Source organism: Bacillus rossius, chromosome 8 (assembly GCF_032445375.1).
Source record: "Bacillus rossius redtenbacheri isolate Brsri chromosome 8, Brsri_v3, whole genome shotgun sequence".
NCBI classification, from domain to species: domain Eukaryota; kingdom Metazoa; phylum Arthropoda; class Insecta; order Phasmatodea; family Bacillidae; genus Bacillus; species Bacillus rossius.
The window spans coordinates 24,295,564-24,316,881 of record NC_086336.1 but is presented as its reverse complement, the minus strand read 5'-3'; the positions used below and the strand labels follow the sequence as shown (position 1 = coordinate 24,316,881).

General features: G+C 40.0%; 1 protein-coding gene across 1 annotated transcript in view; it reads left to right on the top strand.

The window, feature by feature from the left end:
- The window catches only part of LOC134535268 (fatty acid synthase-like), a 72,037-nt gene extending 59,673 nt beyond the window's left edge, over positions 1-12,364 (top strand). The window contains exons 3-4 of the mRNA XM_063374341.1: positions 3,110-3,348; positions 12,107-12,364. Of these exons, the coding sequence (XP_063230411.1) occupies positions 3,110-3,348; positions 12,107-12,364 (497 nt within the window). The remainder of the gene's footprint in view (positions 1-3,109; positions 3,349-12,106) is intronic.
- Positions 12,365-21,318: the final 8,954 nt, after the last annotated feature.

Sequence of the window (21,318 nt, the reverse complement as noted above, 5' to 3'; positions counted from 1 at the left end):
TTCTCAAATGTCAGATGCTCATGTGAGGGAGAAAAAGAAAGCACAAATCTGCTTACTTGCTATGATTAGCTCTATTCATTATTTAGTGCGATCTGGAAATGCTGTACACGGTCACGAAAGTGGCACTGGTAATCTTGTCATGCTCTTAAAAGAGAGGAAATCAGAAATTGAGGAACTGGAGCTGTGGCTTAAAAAATGAGACAACTACCTGAGTCCTGAGATACAGAATACAATAATTGAGATTATGACTCACATGGTTTTTGCGTTAAATTGTATCTGAAATTGAAATTTCTCCATGGTCCTCGGTTATTGCAGATGACACTACTGATTGTGCTGGTCAGGAGCAGTTCTCTGTATGTATTAGGTTTTTTAATCCACAAACTTTAGTTGCAAAAGAGTTATTTGTAGGATTTTACAATCCTCATGATAGCAAGGGGGCGACACTTGCTGCGGCCATTAAGTATGTGCTTCTACGAATGAATCTTCCAATTTCTGATCTCAGAGGACATTGCTTTTATGGAGCTGCTAATATGTCTGGAAGAGAGAAAGGAGTTCAAAAGATTTTAGAGAGTATTCAGCCAAAATTTCATCATGTACACTGCTCAAACCATGCACTGGACTTTGCCTTGCAAAAAGTAGCTCGTCAGAGAATTGGAATGTGCGATTTACTCTGCACAGTTAAAGATGTATCCAATATAATTTTGGATTTAGCAAAAAGGAGAAAAATCTACGAAGATATTGTTTTGCCTCCTTGCAAAATTGGAGCTGAAGACGAAGATGTGGTCACTGTAAAACCAACTTAACTTCTTGCTCTGTGCCCAACACATTGGAGTGTCAGGGTTAATTCACTCAAAAAATTCAAGAAAGAATACAAGCGAGTTCAGAGAACTTTGGATGCTATCAATGACGAAAAAGGAACCATTTATGATGAAAGAAAGTCTGCTGTGCGTGGATGGATTGCCAGGTTGAGAAAATTTGAAACACTTTTCTATCTTAATATAAGTATCGAGGTGTTTAGTCCTTGCGAAGAACTGGCTCGGGCTCTTCAAAATACACTTATCACTGCTTCAGGTGCAAAGCATTCTGCTCTGTTGGTGATTAGAAAATTGGAAGAGTTAAGAACTTAAACAGATTTCAACAGAATCTACCAGCAGACACATGAAACTGCCAAGAAGCTTGAGTTGAATGTTTCAGCGGAGCCCAGACAGAAAAAGTTGCCAAAATGCTATAACCATTCGTCCATGACAGAGCTATCAGTTAAATTACAGACGAAATACAGTCTTCGAATAGAATACTATCAAATCATAGATCTCCTTAAGAACAAGCTGTCTGACCGATTTGAGCAGAGTGGGCTGGAAAAACTATGTGAACTCGAAAGGCTCATGATGAATTAATTCACTTCTAGGAAGGATACCTACACAAGTTGAATTAAGCATAATACTCGGTGTCTTTGCCGAAGATTTCAATTTAGTCAGTCTCCTTACACAGTTGCAGCTATTGAAGAATCTTCCTGGAAATGTCCCCGACACTTGTGCAGCATTCGCTGAAAAGTTGGGTAAAGAGAGTGATACGACCCGTGCTTTGCTCGATCAAGTAACTCGACTCATGATACTCACCATGACTGTGCCTGCTTCAGCCGCATCTGCAGAGCGTTCATATAGTGCACTTCATCGTTTGAAGACATACTTGCAATCTTCAATGTCCCAAAGACGTCTCACTCATTTGCCTTTGCTTCATATCCATAGTGATAAAACTGCATCAATAGACATCAAGTCGGTTATGAAAGAATTTGTCTGCCGCAAGGACGAGAGAAAGAGCGTTTTTGGAAAAGTTTAATTTTTTCTGTTGCTACTCATCAAAACATGAAGTCTGGGTGCTGTAATAATTATTTCCTTTACATCAAAACTTGTGATGCCATTTCTAGTAGCTGTGTAGTTGTCAATGAAAAAATACGGATTGTTCGTACAAATAATTCTGAGAATTTTAAGAATGTATTTTATGTATTTTAAATTAAATTATGAGGAACATAAAAATGCTATGATAGTAAAATGTCGAACGGCTCACTATTCCGAGCTTTGTTATATTGTGATTTGACTTTATCAATTTGAATGTGTTATTTTGTCATATAACTTATAAGATATTTAGATTTTCAGATTTATTAATGGTAAAGCAGTTTTTCTGTCACATTTAAATTAATATTCAGTGGACACTAGGTACACCATATGCTTGTGTCAATACATTCTGAATATTGACATCATATAAGAATATTTAATTAAAGGTGTGTAACATTAAGAGTTCTCCTGTCCTGATATTCAAATGAATATACTTAAGAGTGGTCAATGAGTGGGATAATGATGTTTTTGTTAAATTGTTTACTCAAGGCTCAGCCTCACTTAAATATTTGATTATAGCTTGTTTTGATTATTGCAGTTGTTTGTTAGCACATATTAAGAAAATGTATCAATAGATATACATAGTTGGCAAATAATACTACCATCGTCATGTAATTATGATGCAATTAGTCAAACATAATTTAATTATAAATACATCTTTGCCTTTTCTACAGCTCTAGATAACTTTATGATATCTGGGGACTACATTTGATGGTACTTGTAATTTATGTACTCTGTGCCGTGGTAAAATTCAACAAAATGCCTTTAAAATGAATTCTACGAGGCGAAAACTGAAAAGTGAACACTGTTTTGTGATGCCGAGCCGTAAGTTAATTTATTATAAAAAAGTTATAATTTCTGCTAGTAGTACATTCTATTTGTATGTACGAAAGATGCTTACATAGCACCATTTTGCTCCTTAGAATACAATTTTTTTTTACCAGGGGAGAGCAACCGGACCACCCCTTTGTTAAATCCACCACTTATAATGATACTCTCCTCCCCCCCCCCTCCAATTAAATATTTGCTTCCTGCGCGCCTGAATCCAATACCAAATCTTCAACCCCTAATACGCTATACGTGATTTGGTTATTTCCATGTGCTTTGCATCATGTACCACAGAATAAGTGTACACAGGATTAAGCCATTATGATTAAGGATTAAACTTAGATATTAATACTTTGATGGAACGGGCCCGCTTGGATTCTTCCCGGCAGCGGACGGCTACACGCGCGCTGAGGCGGTGGTAGCTGTCCTGCTTCAACGCGGGGCCGACGCCCGGCGCCTATACGCCGAGGTGTTGGGCACCGGCACCAACTGCGACGGCCGTACCGCGCACAGCATCATGTTCCCGTCAGCCGAGGCACAGGCGGCGCTCATGACGGAGACGTGCCGCCGGGCTGGGGTCGACCCACTGTCGATGGGCTACATCGAGGCGCACGGCACCGGCACCAAGGTTCCTCGCCCCCTCCCTAACTCAATTTCTCTTTCTCTTGGTGCTTTGGTAACATCTTAGCTCTAGGTTTGCGGCATTTTGTAAGAGAAATTTTGTGAATAGAACAGATGTGTGTAACCGCGGTGTGGCCATCTGTGGCAGATAGTGCGAACCAAATATCACGAATACCAATAGAAACTTTATAGTATTACACGTTTAATATAATGTTACGATTTATAATGTAGGGAGAACTGGGTTCGTAAGGGCTAGACCATGAAGTTTTATTAAAGATTTTTGATAAAAAAATGTACATTTATAATAAATGGTTCTACTTAAAACTGACCAAACTCAAATAACTTGCAATAAAAAAAAAAGTTTATCCTCAAGTAACTCACTGTCTGTCAAATTCCGCAGTTCGCACTCTTCACTGAAGCTAGGCTTACCAAAGGTTCGCCCCTTACCCCGCGCCTGTCAACACACACACAGTTTCGCGCCACTCAGTCGCCACACTTTCACGATCCAGTCGAACTCGAGTCACATCCATCTCTATGATGGGGGGGGGGGGGAGGGGTTCATCTAACCCTCTTCGCCGATGTCGCAGTTCCCTTCGCTCAACTCTCGGAACTGCAGCAGGGACCGGCATCGAGCTTAAGTAGTGTGTGGCGCCCTTCTCGAAATGACGAGACCAACTGTGATGAGTCGCTTCATCCTGGGCCGACCCGACGCCAGAAGTGTCGAGAATTGCGTCGCTTGCTCACGCGATTTCACATGGTGGCCCGCGGAATTCCCAGGGCTGCTCAGCGATAGATAACAGCACCAAGGCAGGACGATGCCTAAGGTGCGGAGTGGGGGAGAATGGTGGCGACGACCCTTGTTATCCGGCCAGGCATGCGTGGCATGCCTTACGTCAGCGGAGGCCATGTGATACGCGCAGGGCCGCCTCTTTTATCCGTACCTGGCATGTGTTATGGTCCTATCTGCGTTTGTAAAACTGCCCCCTCCTTAGACCTGTTCGGCCCCGACAGCTAACGCATCCCTTCCAGCATATTCCCTCAACAGTCCAATTGTACCACTTTTATCCCTCCCCTATTTCCACTCTCAAGGCAGTAGACATAATTTAGCCACTTCAGTATTTCATACAGGCCTTCCCACGATGCTTGAATTTTAGGGCATCTTCCCTTCCTTCGTTGTAGGTTGTACAGCCACACCAAATCTCCCTCCTGAAATACGGTTGAGGTAGTCTTCAGGTCATACCTCGTCTTCATTTTATTCGTACCTAATCGAAGATAATTGCGGGCTTTTTCGTGTAAAAGCATCATTCGCTCCTCTAAACGATTTACATGATCAGTGGTGCTGGTTGGCTCCCTGCTAAGACGACCGAACTTGATATCACAGTGCGGTATTAATTTCTGTCAAAACAATTTATTCATAGGAGTCTGCACAGTGGAGTCATGAATAGCACCACCTATATGCCATTAAGAAAAACTGCATTTGTTGATCCCAATCCTGTTGATACTCGGCCACAACCTTGGCCAGGTGTTCCTCAAGAGTTCTGTTGAACTGCTCCAACATGCCATCGTACTGAGTATGTAGCGATGTAGACCTGGTTTTATTTATTCCCAGCAACTGTCACACCTGAAATATTGGTGACTCGACATTGCGGCCTTGGTCTGAATGTAGTTCCATTGGTACTTCTTATCTTCAATTTAAGTTGTTGACAATTCAATCCCCAATGGTATAGGCTTCTTGGTTAGGAAATGCATAAGCATCCTGCCACTTACTGAAGTAAACCATTGCTACCAGAATGTAACGGTTACAATCTTTAGTTTTGGGAAATGGTCCAGCGATGTCGATGGCCCTTTTATAGACGAGCATGCACGCATTTTCTACACCAAACCTGCACATCCTGGCGACACCTATTACATTATAAATCATTGCTGGATCTTGACTAAAGTTTTGTTCACTTCTAGATGATCACCAAAGGTACAATCATGGATTCTTTTAACACCTCTCTAACTGGATGTTTTGGAAGGAGTAGTTGCATTGTAACTACTTTTCTATTTTAACTCTCCCATACTCTCATTAGTAGCATAATAACCATTCTCAAGGAATTCCACTGTACCCAGTAAGCTTTCAGAGTGCATTAGTCACTAAAGCTCTCGTGATATATTGGATGTCCAGTACCAATCTCTAGCCAGTTTATAATAGGTACCAGGCCAGAATCTTACCGCGCTTTCAAGCTGGCATTATCCCATTTTTCTTCCCCATTAGTTATCGTTGTTAGCCACAAATCTTCGATTCCCTTATTTTTTTCTGCCCTATTGCAATGGTTCCAGGCTTTCTTGCAAGATTTTGGGAGAGGGCTGTGAATTCAGCCTTTCCTGTGTTTTATCCGACAATCATATTGCGTTATCTGTTCAATCCACCTTGCAGATTGTCCCTCTAAATTCTTCAACTGTATTAGCCATTTAAGTGCGGCATGGTCAGTGCATTAAAGGAATATTCTCCCATATAAATATGTAGCAGACCTCACTACTGCCAAGAATTCTTATCTTGTGATGCAATAGTTGCATTCAGGCTTAGACACAACTTGCTGTACTGTGCTATTCCTATTTCAATTTATTTTGAACCTGTGTAAGAACAGCAATTACCACATCTCCACTTGGATCTGTGTCGAGGATATACTCTCCATGTTAATGGGGGTATGAACGCATGGGACTAGTGCACAGGGATTCCTTGAGGTCTTGAAAGTCAGTATCACATGGAGATGCCCACATATATTGTGTCTTGTCCTCTGTTAGCTGATGCAATGGTTTTGCGATTGTCGAGAACCCAGGTACAAACCATCTATAGTAGGTACAGAGTCTCAAAAACATTTAACTCAGGCTTATTCTTAGTTTGAGGCCACTCCTTAACATATAGGATATTCTCATGGTCTGATCACACTCCATCCTGTTATATAATATGTCCCAGGAATGTTACCTCATGCTGGCACAAGAAACACTTCTTACTTCTTAACTTAAGTTGGGCATGGCCAAGTCTGTCGAATAGATCCTGAAGATTTTGCAAATGTTCCTTCAATATATTCCCTACCACACTGATGTCGTCCAGGTATATTTGGAATACTTTCCAAGTCAAGCCATGTAGGACAAGTTCCATCAATCTCTCAAAAGTTGCAGGAGCATTACATAACCCAAATGGTAACACAGTGAACTGAAACAGCCCATTACCTATCTTTTTAATCTTGGGATGCAGCTCCACTTGCCAGTAACCACTCTTCAGGTCCAGTGTAGAGAACCATCTGGTGCCAGAGAGTGTATACAGTATGTACTCGAAACGTGGGAAAGTGTAGCTGTCCTTCTTGGTAATGACATTAAGCATCCGGTAGTCCACACAGAATCTCAGTAGTCCATTCTTTGCCACTTAAACAACTGGGGAAACTCAAGGACTCACTGATGGTTCTATTACACCACCTTCCATCATATCCGATATAATTATCTGGGCTTCTTCCTGTTTTGCTAGATGCAGCTGCAGTGGTGCTTGTGGGATTGGCTCCGCATCACCTGTGTTGATGCGATGGCAGACCGGAGTTTTTTTCCCAAGGTCAGAATCCCCTTAGGAAAATACATCCTGGTTACTTAACAGAAAAGCTGTGACTTCTTCTATTTATCCATTTGTTATATTATTTCAGCATTGCCATAGTAAATGTTCTAGATTTGAGTTTAGTGATTGTGTGTAACATCTAATATGTGGGGAGACTCACACTGGCCTACCTAAGAGACAGTTCGAAGCTAGCTATTGAGTCTTCCTGTACCAGAACCCTTGTTCCAGAATCGAGGTTGATCAAGCTAACTGGTACAACTTCGCCGAACCTTGCAATGCTTCGGGCGACCAGGAGTGTCTTCATCCTAAAGTCATATATGGCTCTATCATGTACCTCATGTTGCCTCTAGGGTATCCCATTGTCCTAGCTGCTATTATAGGCCTATGGTTTTCTGGTATTGAAATAGATTGATTAACTACCATTTTCGTTACAGGAACTTCCATTTGGTCGTGGGTAAACAATGCCACCTATTCATCTTTACTACACAGCACTTTTTCTTCCATGTCAATAATGAATCATTATCGATTCATGATATCCACTCCTAAAATTACATCATCGGTGATATCCTCAATAAGAAAGGTCTGTGATAATGTCGAAGTTCCAATGCTTACCTCCAAATCCAGCTGTCCATACAGGTGAAGTGTCTCCAGTGGCTGTTTTGAGTCTATATGGAATGGGTATTCTCTTCAACTTTTGTCTACTTACAATGTCTTAGCAAACAATAGATACAAATGCCTCTGTATCAACAGTAATTAAACACTGTCTGCCATTGATCCATCACTTAAGGAACAAACATTCTTGGCATCTGAGAAATACCAATACAGGAATAACCGTAGGGGCTACCATTCCCTGTAGTGCTGACACTTGCCCCCTAACACCAGCTATTGTTCGTTTCCCTGTTCCTCTTCCTGCTGCGATGACACTCCCACTGGATGTGACCTAGTTCATTTCAGATAAAGCACCGCGGGCGTCTTCCTGGTCTTCTGATCTGTTCAACTCTAGTATCATTAAGCAACTTCTTAAAGGCCCTGAGATTATCTCTGTCATTAGTGGTGTTTATGGCATATTTCTATTCTAAGGCTCCAATCCAGCATTCCTTGTCCTCATGCTTGGGTTTCTTGAGTCTTTGCTTTCTGCCTCAATTTCCAGGGCATGGTCCAAGGCCTCGCATTTCTTCTTGTGTCAGAACAAACAAAGAGTTCGCTGAACTTCCGCATTTCTGGGTACGTCTGTAAAACCACTAGTGGTTAGCTGCTAGTGGATTTCTGTTGGTGCTTCTGGGTAGGTGAGAAGCACGAGATGCTCGATTTCGGCTTCGAATTCTTGGAGAGTTTTTTAAAATCTCTGTTTACATGTCTTCAAGGCTATTATATACACCTCACCCATGTTTCGGTTTCCATACCTCAACTCAAGGGGCTCTACTAATACTCAAATACTCAGTAGTATTTCTGGTTTGAAAATGGTATGGTTTGCAGCAGCTTTTGAGGAGGTATTCGCAGGGCCAAGACGAGTGCCGAAGTCTTTTCTTCCTAGTCCCTACAATTCACTTAAGCAGCTGCCTCATACTGTCGCCTGCTGACATCTCACAATGGTTGGCCATCAAAGGTGGGTGGCTTGAATTTTGGGTGACCAGTTACGCATTCCACCTTCACATCTTTGGAAGAACTATTCCATTTCGCGGCAGATGTAGCTTCCTTGAGTATCCGACGGCCATATTCAGTTACCGCTGCTACTCGCTGTTCGGTGGCCTGCACGAGTTCATCTGGCTGTTGCGCCACTCGTTGTTCGTTGGTCTGCTTGAGTTGAGCTAGCCGTTGCCCCATTAGTTCTTCATGTTCTGCTAGATGTGTCTCGAAACACTGCACTATTTTACTTCCAATTGAACCCTGGTTTCATCAATCTTTTTTTAATTCTTCATGAGTAGCCACGAGTTCATTATGCATAACTTTCCTGTCCTCTCTTCATCTCCTCTAGGGTTCTTCTTGGTGTCTTTGATCTCGGTCTGCATAGCATTCTTCATCTTCTCTTGGCAGTTCTTGATTTCATTCTTCATCTCTTCTTGGCTATTATAGATTTTATTTTTCATCTCTTTTTGGTTACTCACCATTTTATTGTTAATTTTGGCAAAGATGGCCATTATGTTCTTAAGTTCGTCAGCAACCATATTCCTTGTCCACATAAACTATTAATCTGTCACTATTACTACTGTCATCTACTATGCTATTATTTCACCTATGAGATAACCTAAATTCATAATCAATACTAACACTAACTTTACAACACTCAATACTAACTATTATTTCCTAAAATTTATTTTAAAAACGAAAATCTAAATCATAATTTATTTCTTCGTTTCAATTCTCTATTGAGTATTCGTAAATTATTTAATTAGGGCTATCCTACGTATGAAAGTTAATTATTTAATTAGGGCTATCCTACTTATGAAACCAAAATGTTACGATTTATAGTTTGGGGAGAACTGGGTTCATAAGGGAGAGTTCTTTAAGTTTTATTACAGTTTTAATGATTAATAATATTTACATTAAAATAAGTAATTGTACTTAAAAATGTCCGAACTCAAATAACTGGCACTTTAAAAAATGTTTATCCGCAAGTCACTCAATGTCTGCCAAATTCTGCACTTCTCACTGGAGCTAGGCTTACCGCACGCCTGTCTACACAAACAGACTCGCGCCACTCAGTCGCTGTACTTTCATGAGCCAGTTGAACTCTGTGTTGCGCCATTCTCGGAAGGCGATGTTCAACGATGTTGCACTTCGCTTCGCTCGGGATCCGCTTGGAACTTCCGCAGAGGCCGGCGTCACTGCTTAAGTAGTGTGTGATGCCCTTCTCGAAACTACGAGAGCAGGTGTGATGAGTCACGTCATCTGGGCCGACCCGACGCCAGAAGCGTCGAAAATAGCGTCCCTTGCTCACATGACTTCCTGCGGTAGCCCGCAGAATTCCCAAGACCGCTCAGCGATAGATCACAGCGCCAAACCAGGACAAGGCCTTCGTTGCGGGGGGAGGGGGTAGCGACGACCCTTGTAAACTGGCCAAGCAGCATGGCATGCCTTACGTCAGTGGAGGCCACGTGATACGTGCATGACGCCAGCAGCCTGGCAGGGCCGTCAGCCAGCTCCGAACCTGCCGTGAGTCGCGGTCCTCTCTGCATTCGTAAAAATATTTTAAAATTTGGGCAGAATTAAAAAAAAAAAAAATTGACGAAAATTATGTCTTAGACTGGGGTTTAGTATTTTATCAAGTTTTTTTTGTTGTTTTCGGGGCAGTTTCATTATAAAGTTTAAATTTTCTGTCTGATAATCAAATGATTCAATAGTCAACATAGCTGCTCCGAAAATTAATTCTAGTGACAGTTGTGTAAACTATGTGTTATTCACATCAATAAATGTTGTTGAAAACACAATTAACTTATATATTTATCACTTTATGCTTCATGTTAATATCGTATTACAAGTGTTTTTTTTTTTTTTGCAAAATGAGAACACATTAATTTGCTCGTTACCGAGTAAAGATGTTACACCTCTCTAGCCAATACTGAAAGACTAGCTCACATTTATTTTGACACTGTCGGAATAAGTCCATCTTAAAAATGACTTTATTTCGACAGAGATAGAGTGAGGCAGGGTCAAATGGGCCTGAAGAATGCATGAGGTAATAGAGGTCATGTAGCAGTGATGGAATGATTGAATGACACCCCATAAGCCCACGGCAACGTAAATTGATCTTCGAGTAGCCCTCAGCAGTTATACACGAAAAATAGGGTCCCTATTTTTTCGATTAACATCACCGTAACACATGCAATTTATGAACTTTATAGTAGTAAAAGTATCTATTTTTATGTACGAAGTCCTCGTGCTCGCTTTAATTACAATTGTTTCTTCGAAATGTATTTGCAATCCCGAATTTGCATTATAAAATAATGATGCCTTATGCCTTTTGTGAAAATATAAATCATTATGGATTATTTCGGTTCATTTTTGTCGTAAGTATCGTACAAATTTAAAATAAGCGAAAGAAATAGAGTTTCCACACACGGACTCTAACCCTCTGCGACAAATGCTACTTTAACATTTTATGAACATAATAGCCTTATATATTGACCGATAAAGAAAAATTGTTATTTCCTAAGCGCTTGGCCATTTGGAGCTTTTTTCTCGCAACACTTTTATTTCTAGCCAAGTCCTACATATACTGTGAATAACGACGAAATTGGTAATGACGAGTAGCAAATCTACCATTGTGAGTCCCTTCTTTGGGATTACGTGGTTTCGATATAGAGTTGACCCGTGAACTGACTTAACCATGACTGCAAGTGAGAATAGAGATTGCGAAGCCCGCCTAGTCAGGTATGTAGGTACTTGGGTTATTGAGGTGGAATGATAAATGTGACAGTGAGGTATCGCCTCAAAGCGCAAGGCTCTGAACTGACGAGCAGTCTTTTTGTCTTCCATAGGGCACCTATGAGATTTGAGTAGAAGCTTTAGCATTAAATGATGGAGAAATCAAAATGAAGTTTTAATTTCCTTTCCTTGAGAGCTGTAAACAATTTGTACTTAATGTTTCATATATGTACAAGTATTATTCTGAAAACATTCGTTTTAGCCATTTTATATCTTATAAAAATCAAGTATATAAACTAAACATGTAAACAGAACTACCTACTCATTCGCTCTCATTGTATTCTTAAATGCTTTTAGTAAACAGACCCGACTCTGGTAGCGGGGTCTCAATAGGTTTTGATGGAGTATTTCTTTCTTAACAAAGCAGAAGTAGTGTATGCCTAACTAGTTTAATCATTTGAAAAATATGGTAGAACAAGTCCATTTGCCTTTTATGTCAACAAACCTCACGGTTTCAGTTGCTTTATCCATCTCTGTTCCTAACCTAGAAATCACAAGTGAATCATGAGGTGATTGTGGACGGTTAAAAGGTTTGTAAAGTACCTGGTGACACCGTGACAATTTAGTAATGTTTTCTCATTGCGTATACAGTTTTTATCAAAGTTTTATAATGAAAATTTTTAAAATAAAATGTATGTTGGATAAAGTGCAGTTTCACATCACTTACACATACAAATGCATAATTTATTTTAATATTTTAAGTTAAGATACAATTGAGCGGGAGATGGTTGATGCGGGGTTCCTTCTTCAGGTTGGCGACCCGCAGGAGCTGCGGGCGATCGCGGAGGCATACTGCGGCGGCAGGTCCTCGCCTCTGCTGGTCGGCTCCGTCAAGTCCAACATGGGCCACGCCGAGGCGGCGTCCGGCCTCTGCTCCCTCGTCAAGGTCGTGCTGGCCTTCGAGACCGGACTGATCCCGCCCAACCTGCACTTCGCAGAGCCCAACCGCGGCGTGCCGCAGCTCCTGGACGGACGAATACAGGTGGGACTCGTCCACATCTCCCCGTAACACTTAGGCTTAAGTGATGCTTCGATCAGAACACTGTACCTTTTTTTTTTGTAAATAGAACGGACACAAATATATGTTAATAAGCACATTTACATGAAAACAACTCTATCGCCATAAAATAATGCTTGCAGTAAGATAGGGTTCGGATTCTTGCCCGGGCATTCATGATTTGTTTTTTTCCAGTACCTCCAGTATTTAAAGATATTTGTAAACCGTTTCCTTAACAGCTTTCCAGTAACACAATTAATTAAAAACAAATTATTGATTAATAGATTATTATTTACATGGTTAAAAACAATATGCTTGAATGAAAAATACATTAAAACATCAAATCATTCACCAATTTTTGTAAGAAATTATCCGTAATTCATATATGAAAAAATAACTTTAGCCATGTTTTGTAAAAAGTTACAATAACTTTCTTGTGCTATTTCTTGGCAACTGGTTATCAAAGGAATCTTTGGTAAAAGTACACAATATCCATGCTTCTCCTATGAATATAGACACGCCCAGACGTTTCGTTAATTCATTATGTCTTAAGGCCATGTTGATTTTTTTTTGTACTTTAGTCAATACTATTATTAAAAGGCTGATTCAAATTTAAAATTTGAAGCCTCCCTTGCATTTATTGTACTGCCACAAATTTTTGCAACATATTATCATGTATGTGTAAGAATTCGTTAGTAGTATGTAATAGTATTTCTGAGCGCAGGGTTCAGGGTGTGGTGCCGTGGTTCCGTCAGCCATATTCAATTGTGACGACACGGCGGCCATTTTGGACTCAAAAATACCTCGTAATACATCAAAAATGACTCAAAATAACTCGAAAATTCCCGTTTTGAGAAAAATATTTCTCGTTTTATTCCACAAAAATTCAAAAATTAGGATTTTGAAAAACCTCAAAAGTCTTTTGCCTAAGAAAGAACACTTAATCCTAAAAGCGGCTAAGAAGTCCTAAGAGCTAGCCGCTCTAAGCCGCTGACGTCATCTAGGAGTATGTCGTTATATATAGTAGTATGTTTTGGCTCCTCCTGGCTCGAGGTTCAGGGTGTGGTGCCATCGTGCTGACCACCATCTTGGATTGTGACATCATGGCGGCCATATTGGATTACCGTGACCTTGACCCCCGGCGGCCATTTTGGATACGCCATCTTGGATCTGCCATTTTGGATGACGTCAATATTTGTTTTCTCGAAAATTCCGGCATTTTTCAGCCATTTTAAATTATGACATCACCGTTGCAATTTCTGTTATGGATGCCATCTTCAAAATATTTATTTATTATCCAATTTTAGTGAAAAAAAATTTAAAATAAAAAAATTTGAATTAATAAAATTTTAATGACAAATTTAAATACATACATTAATGACATGGAGCTCGGAGTCCTCGGCCTTGCTATGCAGCTTACTGAAACATTCCCCAACTTGTTCATTTGGCATTGTTTGAACCATCGTTTAGAGCTTGCCGTACACGATTCCGTAGAAGAAGTAGCTGGAATCAATCATTTTAAGATCTTCATGGATAAAATTAGGAATATGTTTAGTTGTTCTCCGAAAAATAGCAGGGAGTTGGCAGAAGTTGCTAAAGGACTAGAGGAGCAAATTTTGAAAATCGGCCGTGTTTTAGATACTCGTTGGGTAGCTTCCAGCTTAATGGCGGTGAAAGCAGTTTGGACAGATTTTAAAGCTTTGTACAACCATTTCCTTGAAGCATCTGAAGACAAGCAAAGGGACTCGAAGCAACGTTCGACTTACAAAGGGCTTTGTAGTACATTGTCTTCTACAACTTTCGTACACAACCTTGCATTGATGTACGATGCTCTAGAAGAGTTAGCTGATTTGTCCCTTCAGCTTCAAAAATCAAGCCTCAACCTTATCCAAGCCCACAGTGATATAACACTGTTAATTAAAGTGTTTGAAAACCGAGTTGAAAACATGGGTAGACGTTCAGTGGAAGCTAAAATTGCTATTGACGATTTGATGTTTCAAGATGTTGAACTTTATGTGAGAGCCAAGATACCAAGTATTCCAGAAAAACAGTTCTATCGGAGCCTCGCAAACAACTTGACTTCAAGGTTGCTATCATCTTCAAATGCGTCTGAAAACTACAACACAATCATGAATGACATCAAAGTGATCCACCCCATGTATTGGCCAAAAGACTTATCCATCACCTACGGAGAATGTGAGATCCAGCGAATCTGCGATAGATTTAAGATTAGCAGCTCTCAGGATATAATTAGAGACTTCAGACACTTCAAGCAGGGACTGAAGCCTATGTTAAGTGGAGAGAAACCTACTATTCTTGAGCAGCCGCCGTCGTTTAAGAAACTGATATCCATCATAAATAGCATTGCAGTGTCTAGTGCTGAATGTGAACGTGGATTTTCTGCAATGAATTTAATTATGACTCCTCTTAGATCTTCACTCTACATTAGCACGGTTTGCGATTTATTGCGGATCAGGCTCCTAGGACCTCCTGTGGCTAGATACAATCCCGAGCGACACGTCAAAACTTGGCTGGCGAAGGGACACCATTCTGCACTTGACACCAAGTCAAAACAACGAAGGCAGAAAACGTACAATGAAGACAGCATTGCATTGTGGGAACTTTTTTCCTAAACCCGTTCATTTTTAATATCTTTTAGAATTTCAGAACATTAAGTTTTCATAAAAATAACTAGGCCTAAATTGTAGTTGTGTTCTAAACTAAAGTTTTCTTATTTTTCTTTTTGTATTTACAGTTAGTTGTGTATTGATGTTTTTTTGCAGTTTTCACTTCAAAAAATTAACAAACAACTAATTTTACCAACTAGGCATTTACTTACAATATTAGACTACAATGACTACAAACCGTACATTGTCATAATAAGTAGATGAAATAACACCTTAACTTTTTAAAATTTCATTAAATTTTTAAAATGAAACCGTGTTACTTCTTTGTGTCATTTATTTTGTGTGTAATTAAACACTTCCTTTTATTTTCCAAGAAGTTGGTCTATTTTGAATGTATAAATATTGTTTTTTTACCCATAAGGTAGGCCAAATTTTCTTTGTAAAATATGCAAAATTGTAGTTCAAGCAAGCTGTTATATTCAAAAACATCTATTTACATATGGATATGTATTATTACAACTGTACTGTATATCAATAAAATTGTAAATAAGGCTTTATTTGTTTTTATTTTACCATTCATTAAAAAAGTAATATTGGTAAGCTTCATTGCTTCAAACAAAATGGTCAGTGAAAGTAGTCAACAAGATGTTAATGGAGCAAAGGGTGAACTCAATTTAAATTTATGTTTTTATTTTCTTACATCATAATCAAGCACTTTAAAAAGTAATCACCATTAAAATATCAATTTTTTATAAAAATAATTGTAGTATTATGTCTGGATGACCAAAAACGCGGGTTTACAGTTATAATTTTCAAAACTTTTTCCCGGGGGAGGGCCCCCGGACCCTCCTCCTTCCTGGGGGGTATTCCAGACCCCCGGTCTGAGCATCCCGCTTTAGAGTTCCCACACCTAAAACTTTAGAAATTAAGCACTGATGTAGACTTGAAGTAATGTTTCCTTGCAGTCTCGTAACCTTGTGTTTTAGAAGCTTCGTAGCTCTGTAGCCTCGCAATCTCGTAAACATGTAGACTCGTAGTCACGTAGTCTCGTTACCTCATGGCTCGTAGTCGCGTATTCATGATGCCTTGGAGTCTCGTTGACTTGTAGCTACGTAACCAAGTAGCCTCGTAGACTTTTAGCTATGTAACCAAGGAGCCTTCTAATCTTTTAACATAATGTTGCTGGAGCATTTGGAGCTTTTTAGACTATTAGGCAGTTGGAGGAGTCTTGTAGACTAGTAGATATTGAAGCTTTGTAGTCAAGTGGCCTGGTAGCCATGTAGCCTCACAGTCATTTGGAGCCGAGTAGACTTGTATAGATGTAATTCATAGCCATGTAGTTTCGTAGCCACGCAGCCTTTTAGTTATGCAGTCTCGCAGCCATGTATAACTCTTAACCTTCTAGTTACTTGTAGACTCATAGACTTGCAACCTCATAGCCTCTCACACTCGTAGAATTCTAGACAAATTTCATTGGAGCTGTTTAAGTAAAGGTTAGTTGGAGCCAATGACTGTTCGAGCCAATGACATTTGGAGTCAAAAAACTGTTGGTGTCATTGACTGATGGAGCCAATTACTATTGGAACCAATGACTTTTGGAACAAAATTTTTTTGGATTCATAGACTGTTGTAGACATTATTTATCCTAACTTATCATTGATGATCGCATCCTAGCGAGTTGAATGAACGAGAGAATGCACCCCCTTTTCGTTTAACGAACTTTCGTTTTGTAGAATTTCCATCCAATCGTGCTTAGTTTTCATTATATACTTGTCCTGCGCGAACGATGCGTAGACATTGTGTGTACATTGCGTATATTGCGTACTTTGTAAGTATTTTGCGTGTTTTGTGCGTCAATTGCGAGAACATTAAGTGTACCTTCCGTTTACTGTGTATACAGTGTCTTCATATAGTTTCCTGTGTGAACTGTGTGTTCATTACATTTATTGCGCGTAAATTGCGTGTTAGAGCTTTGGAGCTGTTGGATCACTTGAAGTTGATGGTCAATTGGAGCATAGGTGCCAAATGTAAAAATATTTGATGGCGCGAATTGTAGCTCTTGAACCCAAATGTATATTGATATATTGGTACGAATTGAATCTCTTAAAGCCTAGCGTATATTGGCGAGATCGTTTTCATGAGACGAGAACGTATCACACCACATCGAATTTTCTCGATCATATGAACCTCTTTTTAAAATGGTGATTTGACTGGTGCATTAAAGTAAATGGTTCATGATTTGACTAGCGTATTATTCCATCGGGTGCATGTATATAAGCATGTTCCAGACAGCAGACCGCTCAGGTTGTTATTGTCGTCGACGAGGTAAGAATCACCTAGTTTGTTTCTTCTGGTGCATAAGTTGCATAATTACTTGTTCTTGCGAACTCGATGGCATCTTTACCGACTTTTACGACGATTTTTATGGACGTTGTACCATCGTCTATGGGAACCCTGACGTCAGTGACGACGAAGAACATGCATATCCCGTTGGCAACGACTACGGCAACATTGGAGGAGACTTCACCAGTCGTGGTACCACCAGCCGAAGAGAGCTTAATGACTACAGAATTGGATGCGCAGGAAACCACATTGAATGACGTTTCACCCTCGATGGAGACTTCAATGGCTGCTGATTCGACAACAACTAAAGAACATAGATACTGTTACAGCGACAAGATTTTCTCAAACAACAGCAATGCTCGACGACACGAGAGGAGCGAATGTGACAAGAACCTATCTCGTAAAATGATTGTTTGTGAGAAATTTTCCAAGCAGTTTGCCAGAAATGATAATATGAAAACTCACGTAAAGACATGCAAAGGTCCAGCTGTGCGGCAGAAAGTAAAGGTTTCGGTGCAATAACGAATGATTGATTTGTATAAGAGTATGCCTGGAAATTTTGTATTTGCAGTAACATCGTCATCTGGTTTGGGTCTGGGTCATCAGCACTGTATCCTTGCAGCTACTGCGATATTACTATCGCATTTTCGCATGATGCACGGAGACATGAACGGAGTAAATGCATGAAAAATCCTTCTCGCATGAAGTTTCGCTGCGATGAGTGACATGAATGGTTTACTCGAAATGATAGTTTGATACGACATGCGAAAAAATGCAACAGTAAAGTTCGTGTGCCTACTGATGAACTACCTGCAGAAATTTCGACTCCTCTGTTTAGGTTGAAGACTCGTGAGCGTACATGCAAAAAAAAAAAAACAGATGAGCAGCAACCGATTGGTATGAGGTCTCGACATGAAACTAAACCTAAGAATGTTATCGGTGCTCTGCAGGTGAAAGTTAATGTCCGCATTTCGTGGAATATTGAAGGACTACTTTTATCGAAATACGATTAGTGAGCCAAAAGACATTTGTAATTTTCTTGACGATATTAGTCAAATCATAATTAATCAGCTTTCTGATGACATAGCTACAAACGGACATTTCAAATATAACTTGTGGTTGGACTGTATGTATGGAAAGCCATATCCGTTCGATATCAAAGTGAAGAAGTGTGCGTTCAAGAAACTGGCTGCAGTAATTTACAGTTCTGACGATGTGAAGCAAACTGTTAAACACGGTATCCAGAAACTCTGTCAATAAGAGGAGGACTATGTCTGTAAAGGATCTGTTTGGTCTATGTCTAGTATAAACAGATTGGAGCTAGGAATTATTCATTTCACGCCTATGCAGGCCTTAATGATTATAAAATTTATAACTATCGCAAATGTTCCTGTAGTAGAATATAAATTATGTAATAAATATTATGTTTGTAAAATAACTTGCGGTGTTTTATTTCTAGAACCTGGCACTTTACTGGTTTTTTAATTCACTTTAATTTAGCTTCGTTCAGAGACAGAACCAGGAACGGATATTGATCAAATCAATCAGTACATAAATGTGTGATTTTTTTGATGAATTTTGGATATTTCCCGAATTTCTAGCTAACAAATTACACAATTCCAAGATGGCATCGAAATTTCAAGATGATGGGTGCCACAGTAATAATAAATGATTTCTGCGCTATAGCGTGCAAAAATTACACTAACATGATGCCAGCACACTCTGGGTGCCGAAAAAAAGATGGTAGTCTCTAGCAGACGAAGACAAGATGGCGGACATGTCATCATACCTTGGTATTGTTGGGTCAGTCGGCAGGTAGCTTTGATAGAAGAAGGATTTATCGAAATTTATTTTTATTTTTGCTCTTACTGGGTTCGAACCAAAAACATCAAGAATTGTGGTTTAAATTGTATTTTATTAAAACTTGATTAATTAAATTTTATAATAATTTTAGAAAGTTTTTAGAATTTTTCCAAAACTTCAAGCATAAAAATTACGCATTTATAAGATGATGGCTGTAACGAAAAGTGTAAAGGAGTTTTAAAAGATTTTTATTCAAATTTTATTTATAAATTTTTAATAATTTCTACAACTTTTCCTGACTTTCTAGCATTAAAATTACGGATTTTCAAGATGGCGGACATGACTTCATACTAGTTGACAAAATATATGCATTGAAAAAAGTGGTGGGGGTCAGGCTGCCTGCAGCCACCAAGAGGGATGGATCAGTCGCCATTTTTTTAGCCCTCACCGGGTTTGAACCGAGGACTCCGAGCTCCATGTCATAAATGTTTGTTTTTTAATTTTTTATTAAAATTTTAGTGTTTGAGCTTCTCAATAAATTTTAAAACTTTTATCATAACACTCGGATAATAAATAAAGATTTTGAAGATGGCGTCCATAACGGAAATTGCAACGGTGACGTCATAATTCAAAATGGCTGAAAAATGCCATAATGCTCGAGAAAACAAAATGATGTCATCCAAAATGGCGGTGCCAAGTTGGCGGATCCAAAATAGCCGCAGGGGGTCAAGGTCAAATGTCAAGGTCAGGTCATACTAGATGGCCGCCGTGACGTCGCAATCCAAGATGGCGGTCGGCACCACGGTCACAACACCCTGAACCCTGCGTTAGGAGGAGTCAATACATACTACTATATATAACGACATACTCCTAGATGACGTCAGCGGCTTTTAAGCCGCTTTTAGGATTATGTGTGCTTCTAAGGCAAAAGATTTTTGAGTTTTTGAAATCCTAATTTTTGAATTTTTGTGGAAGAAAACGAGAAATTTTTCCTCAAAACGGGAGAGTCATTTTTAAGGAAACATGGCAGCAGTGAAGTTACAATACAAAATGGTGATCAGCACCACGGCACCACGGCACCACACCCTGAACCCTGCGCTCGGACATACTATTACATACTACTTTCGTCATTAATATCACTTGATTTCCTTTTTTCATGCTATTTAACTTTCGAAAATATTAGTGGCAGAGAACAAAATAAGGGAGTTATCAAGTTAAAATTTCAGAAAATGCTTGTTCCAGTGCACGCACTTTTACGGTATTATGCATGAACTCGTTTGCTGTCTGTCTCAAGCAATCACGGCCTAAGTGGTTAATGTTGTACCTGTTGTAAAAAGGCATTAAAAAAAAGGTACGGCCACTTCAATAACTAGTAAGACACGGGCCCGCCCTTCGCCTATTCTGGCAACAAGGTGTATGTGCGTCGACTCCTTACTTTATACGCGTTGACTGGGGCCCCAGCTGGTCGTCCGCGCGAGTCACGGTCGCCGCCACACCTGCGGCCGCAAGCTCTCGCCGGCCCATGTTGCTGTCGTCGCTGGCTCGAAAGTCCCGTCTCACAAGTTCGCGCGCCACAGCTCTGCGCGTCACTCCGCCACGTCATCGTCGTGCATCTTCGACCGTCCTCGGGATTGCTCGGAACACCCAATAACCACTCAACACTTGGCGTCGATTTAGCAAACGATTACAGTTTCATTTTAGCATCCTAAAGGTTTGTCCAGACGATGCGATTTTTCGTGCAACTTGCGCTGTGCGCTATTGCCTCTAGCGCATGCAATATTGCACGATGAAAATGGAAGACGCACATGCGTGAAGACGCAATGCACGCTCCTGTCTACACGCTGCGCTGGACGCAAGGTGTGTAGTTGAAATAATGTCCATCGATAGTGCAGTGGTTGCTGCAGTTTGTGCTGCATATGTAGTAGTGTCTCGTTCAAGAAAAAGAAGAAGATTATGGCAAAAAGAGTTCTTTAAAAGCAGACAAAATAACATGTTGCGAGAGCTTGAATGGGACGGAGAAGTGCTGTTTAGTAACTTTACGCGAATGTCGCGACAGGACTTTGACGTACTGTTAGAAAAAGTGAGACCATTGATCTGCAAGCAAGACACCGTAATGCGAGAAGCGATTCCTGCAGAAACGCGACTTCTTCTGACACTGAGATTTCTCGCCACGGGTTATTCTTACCACAGCCT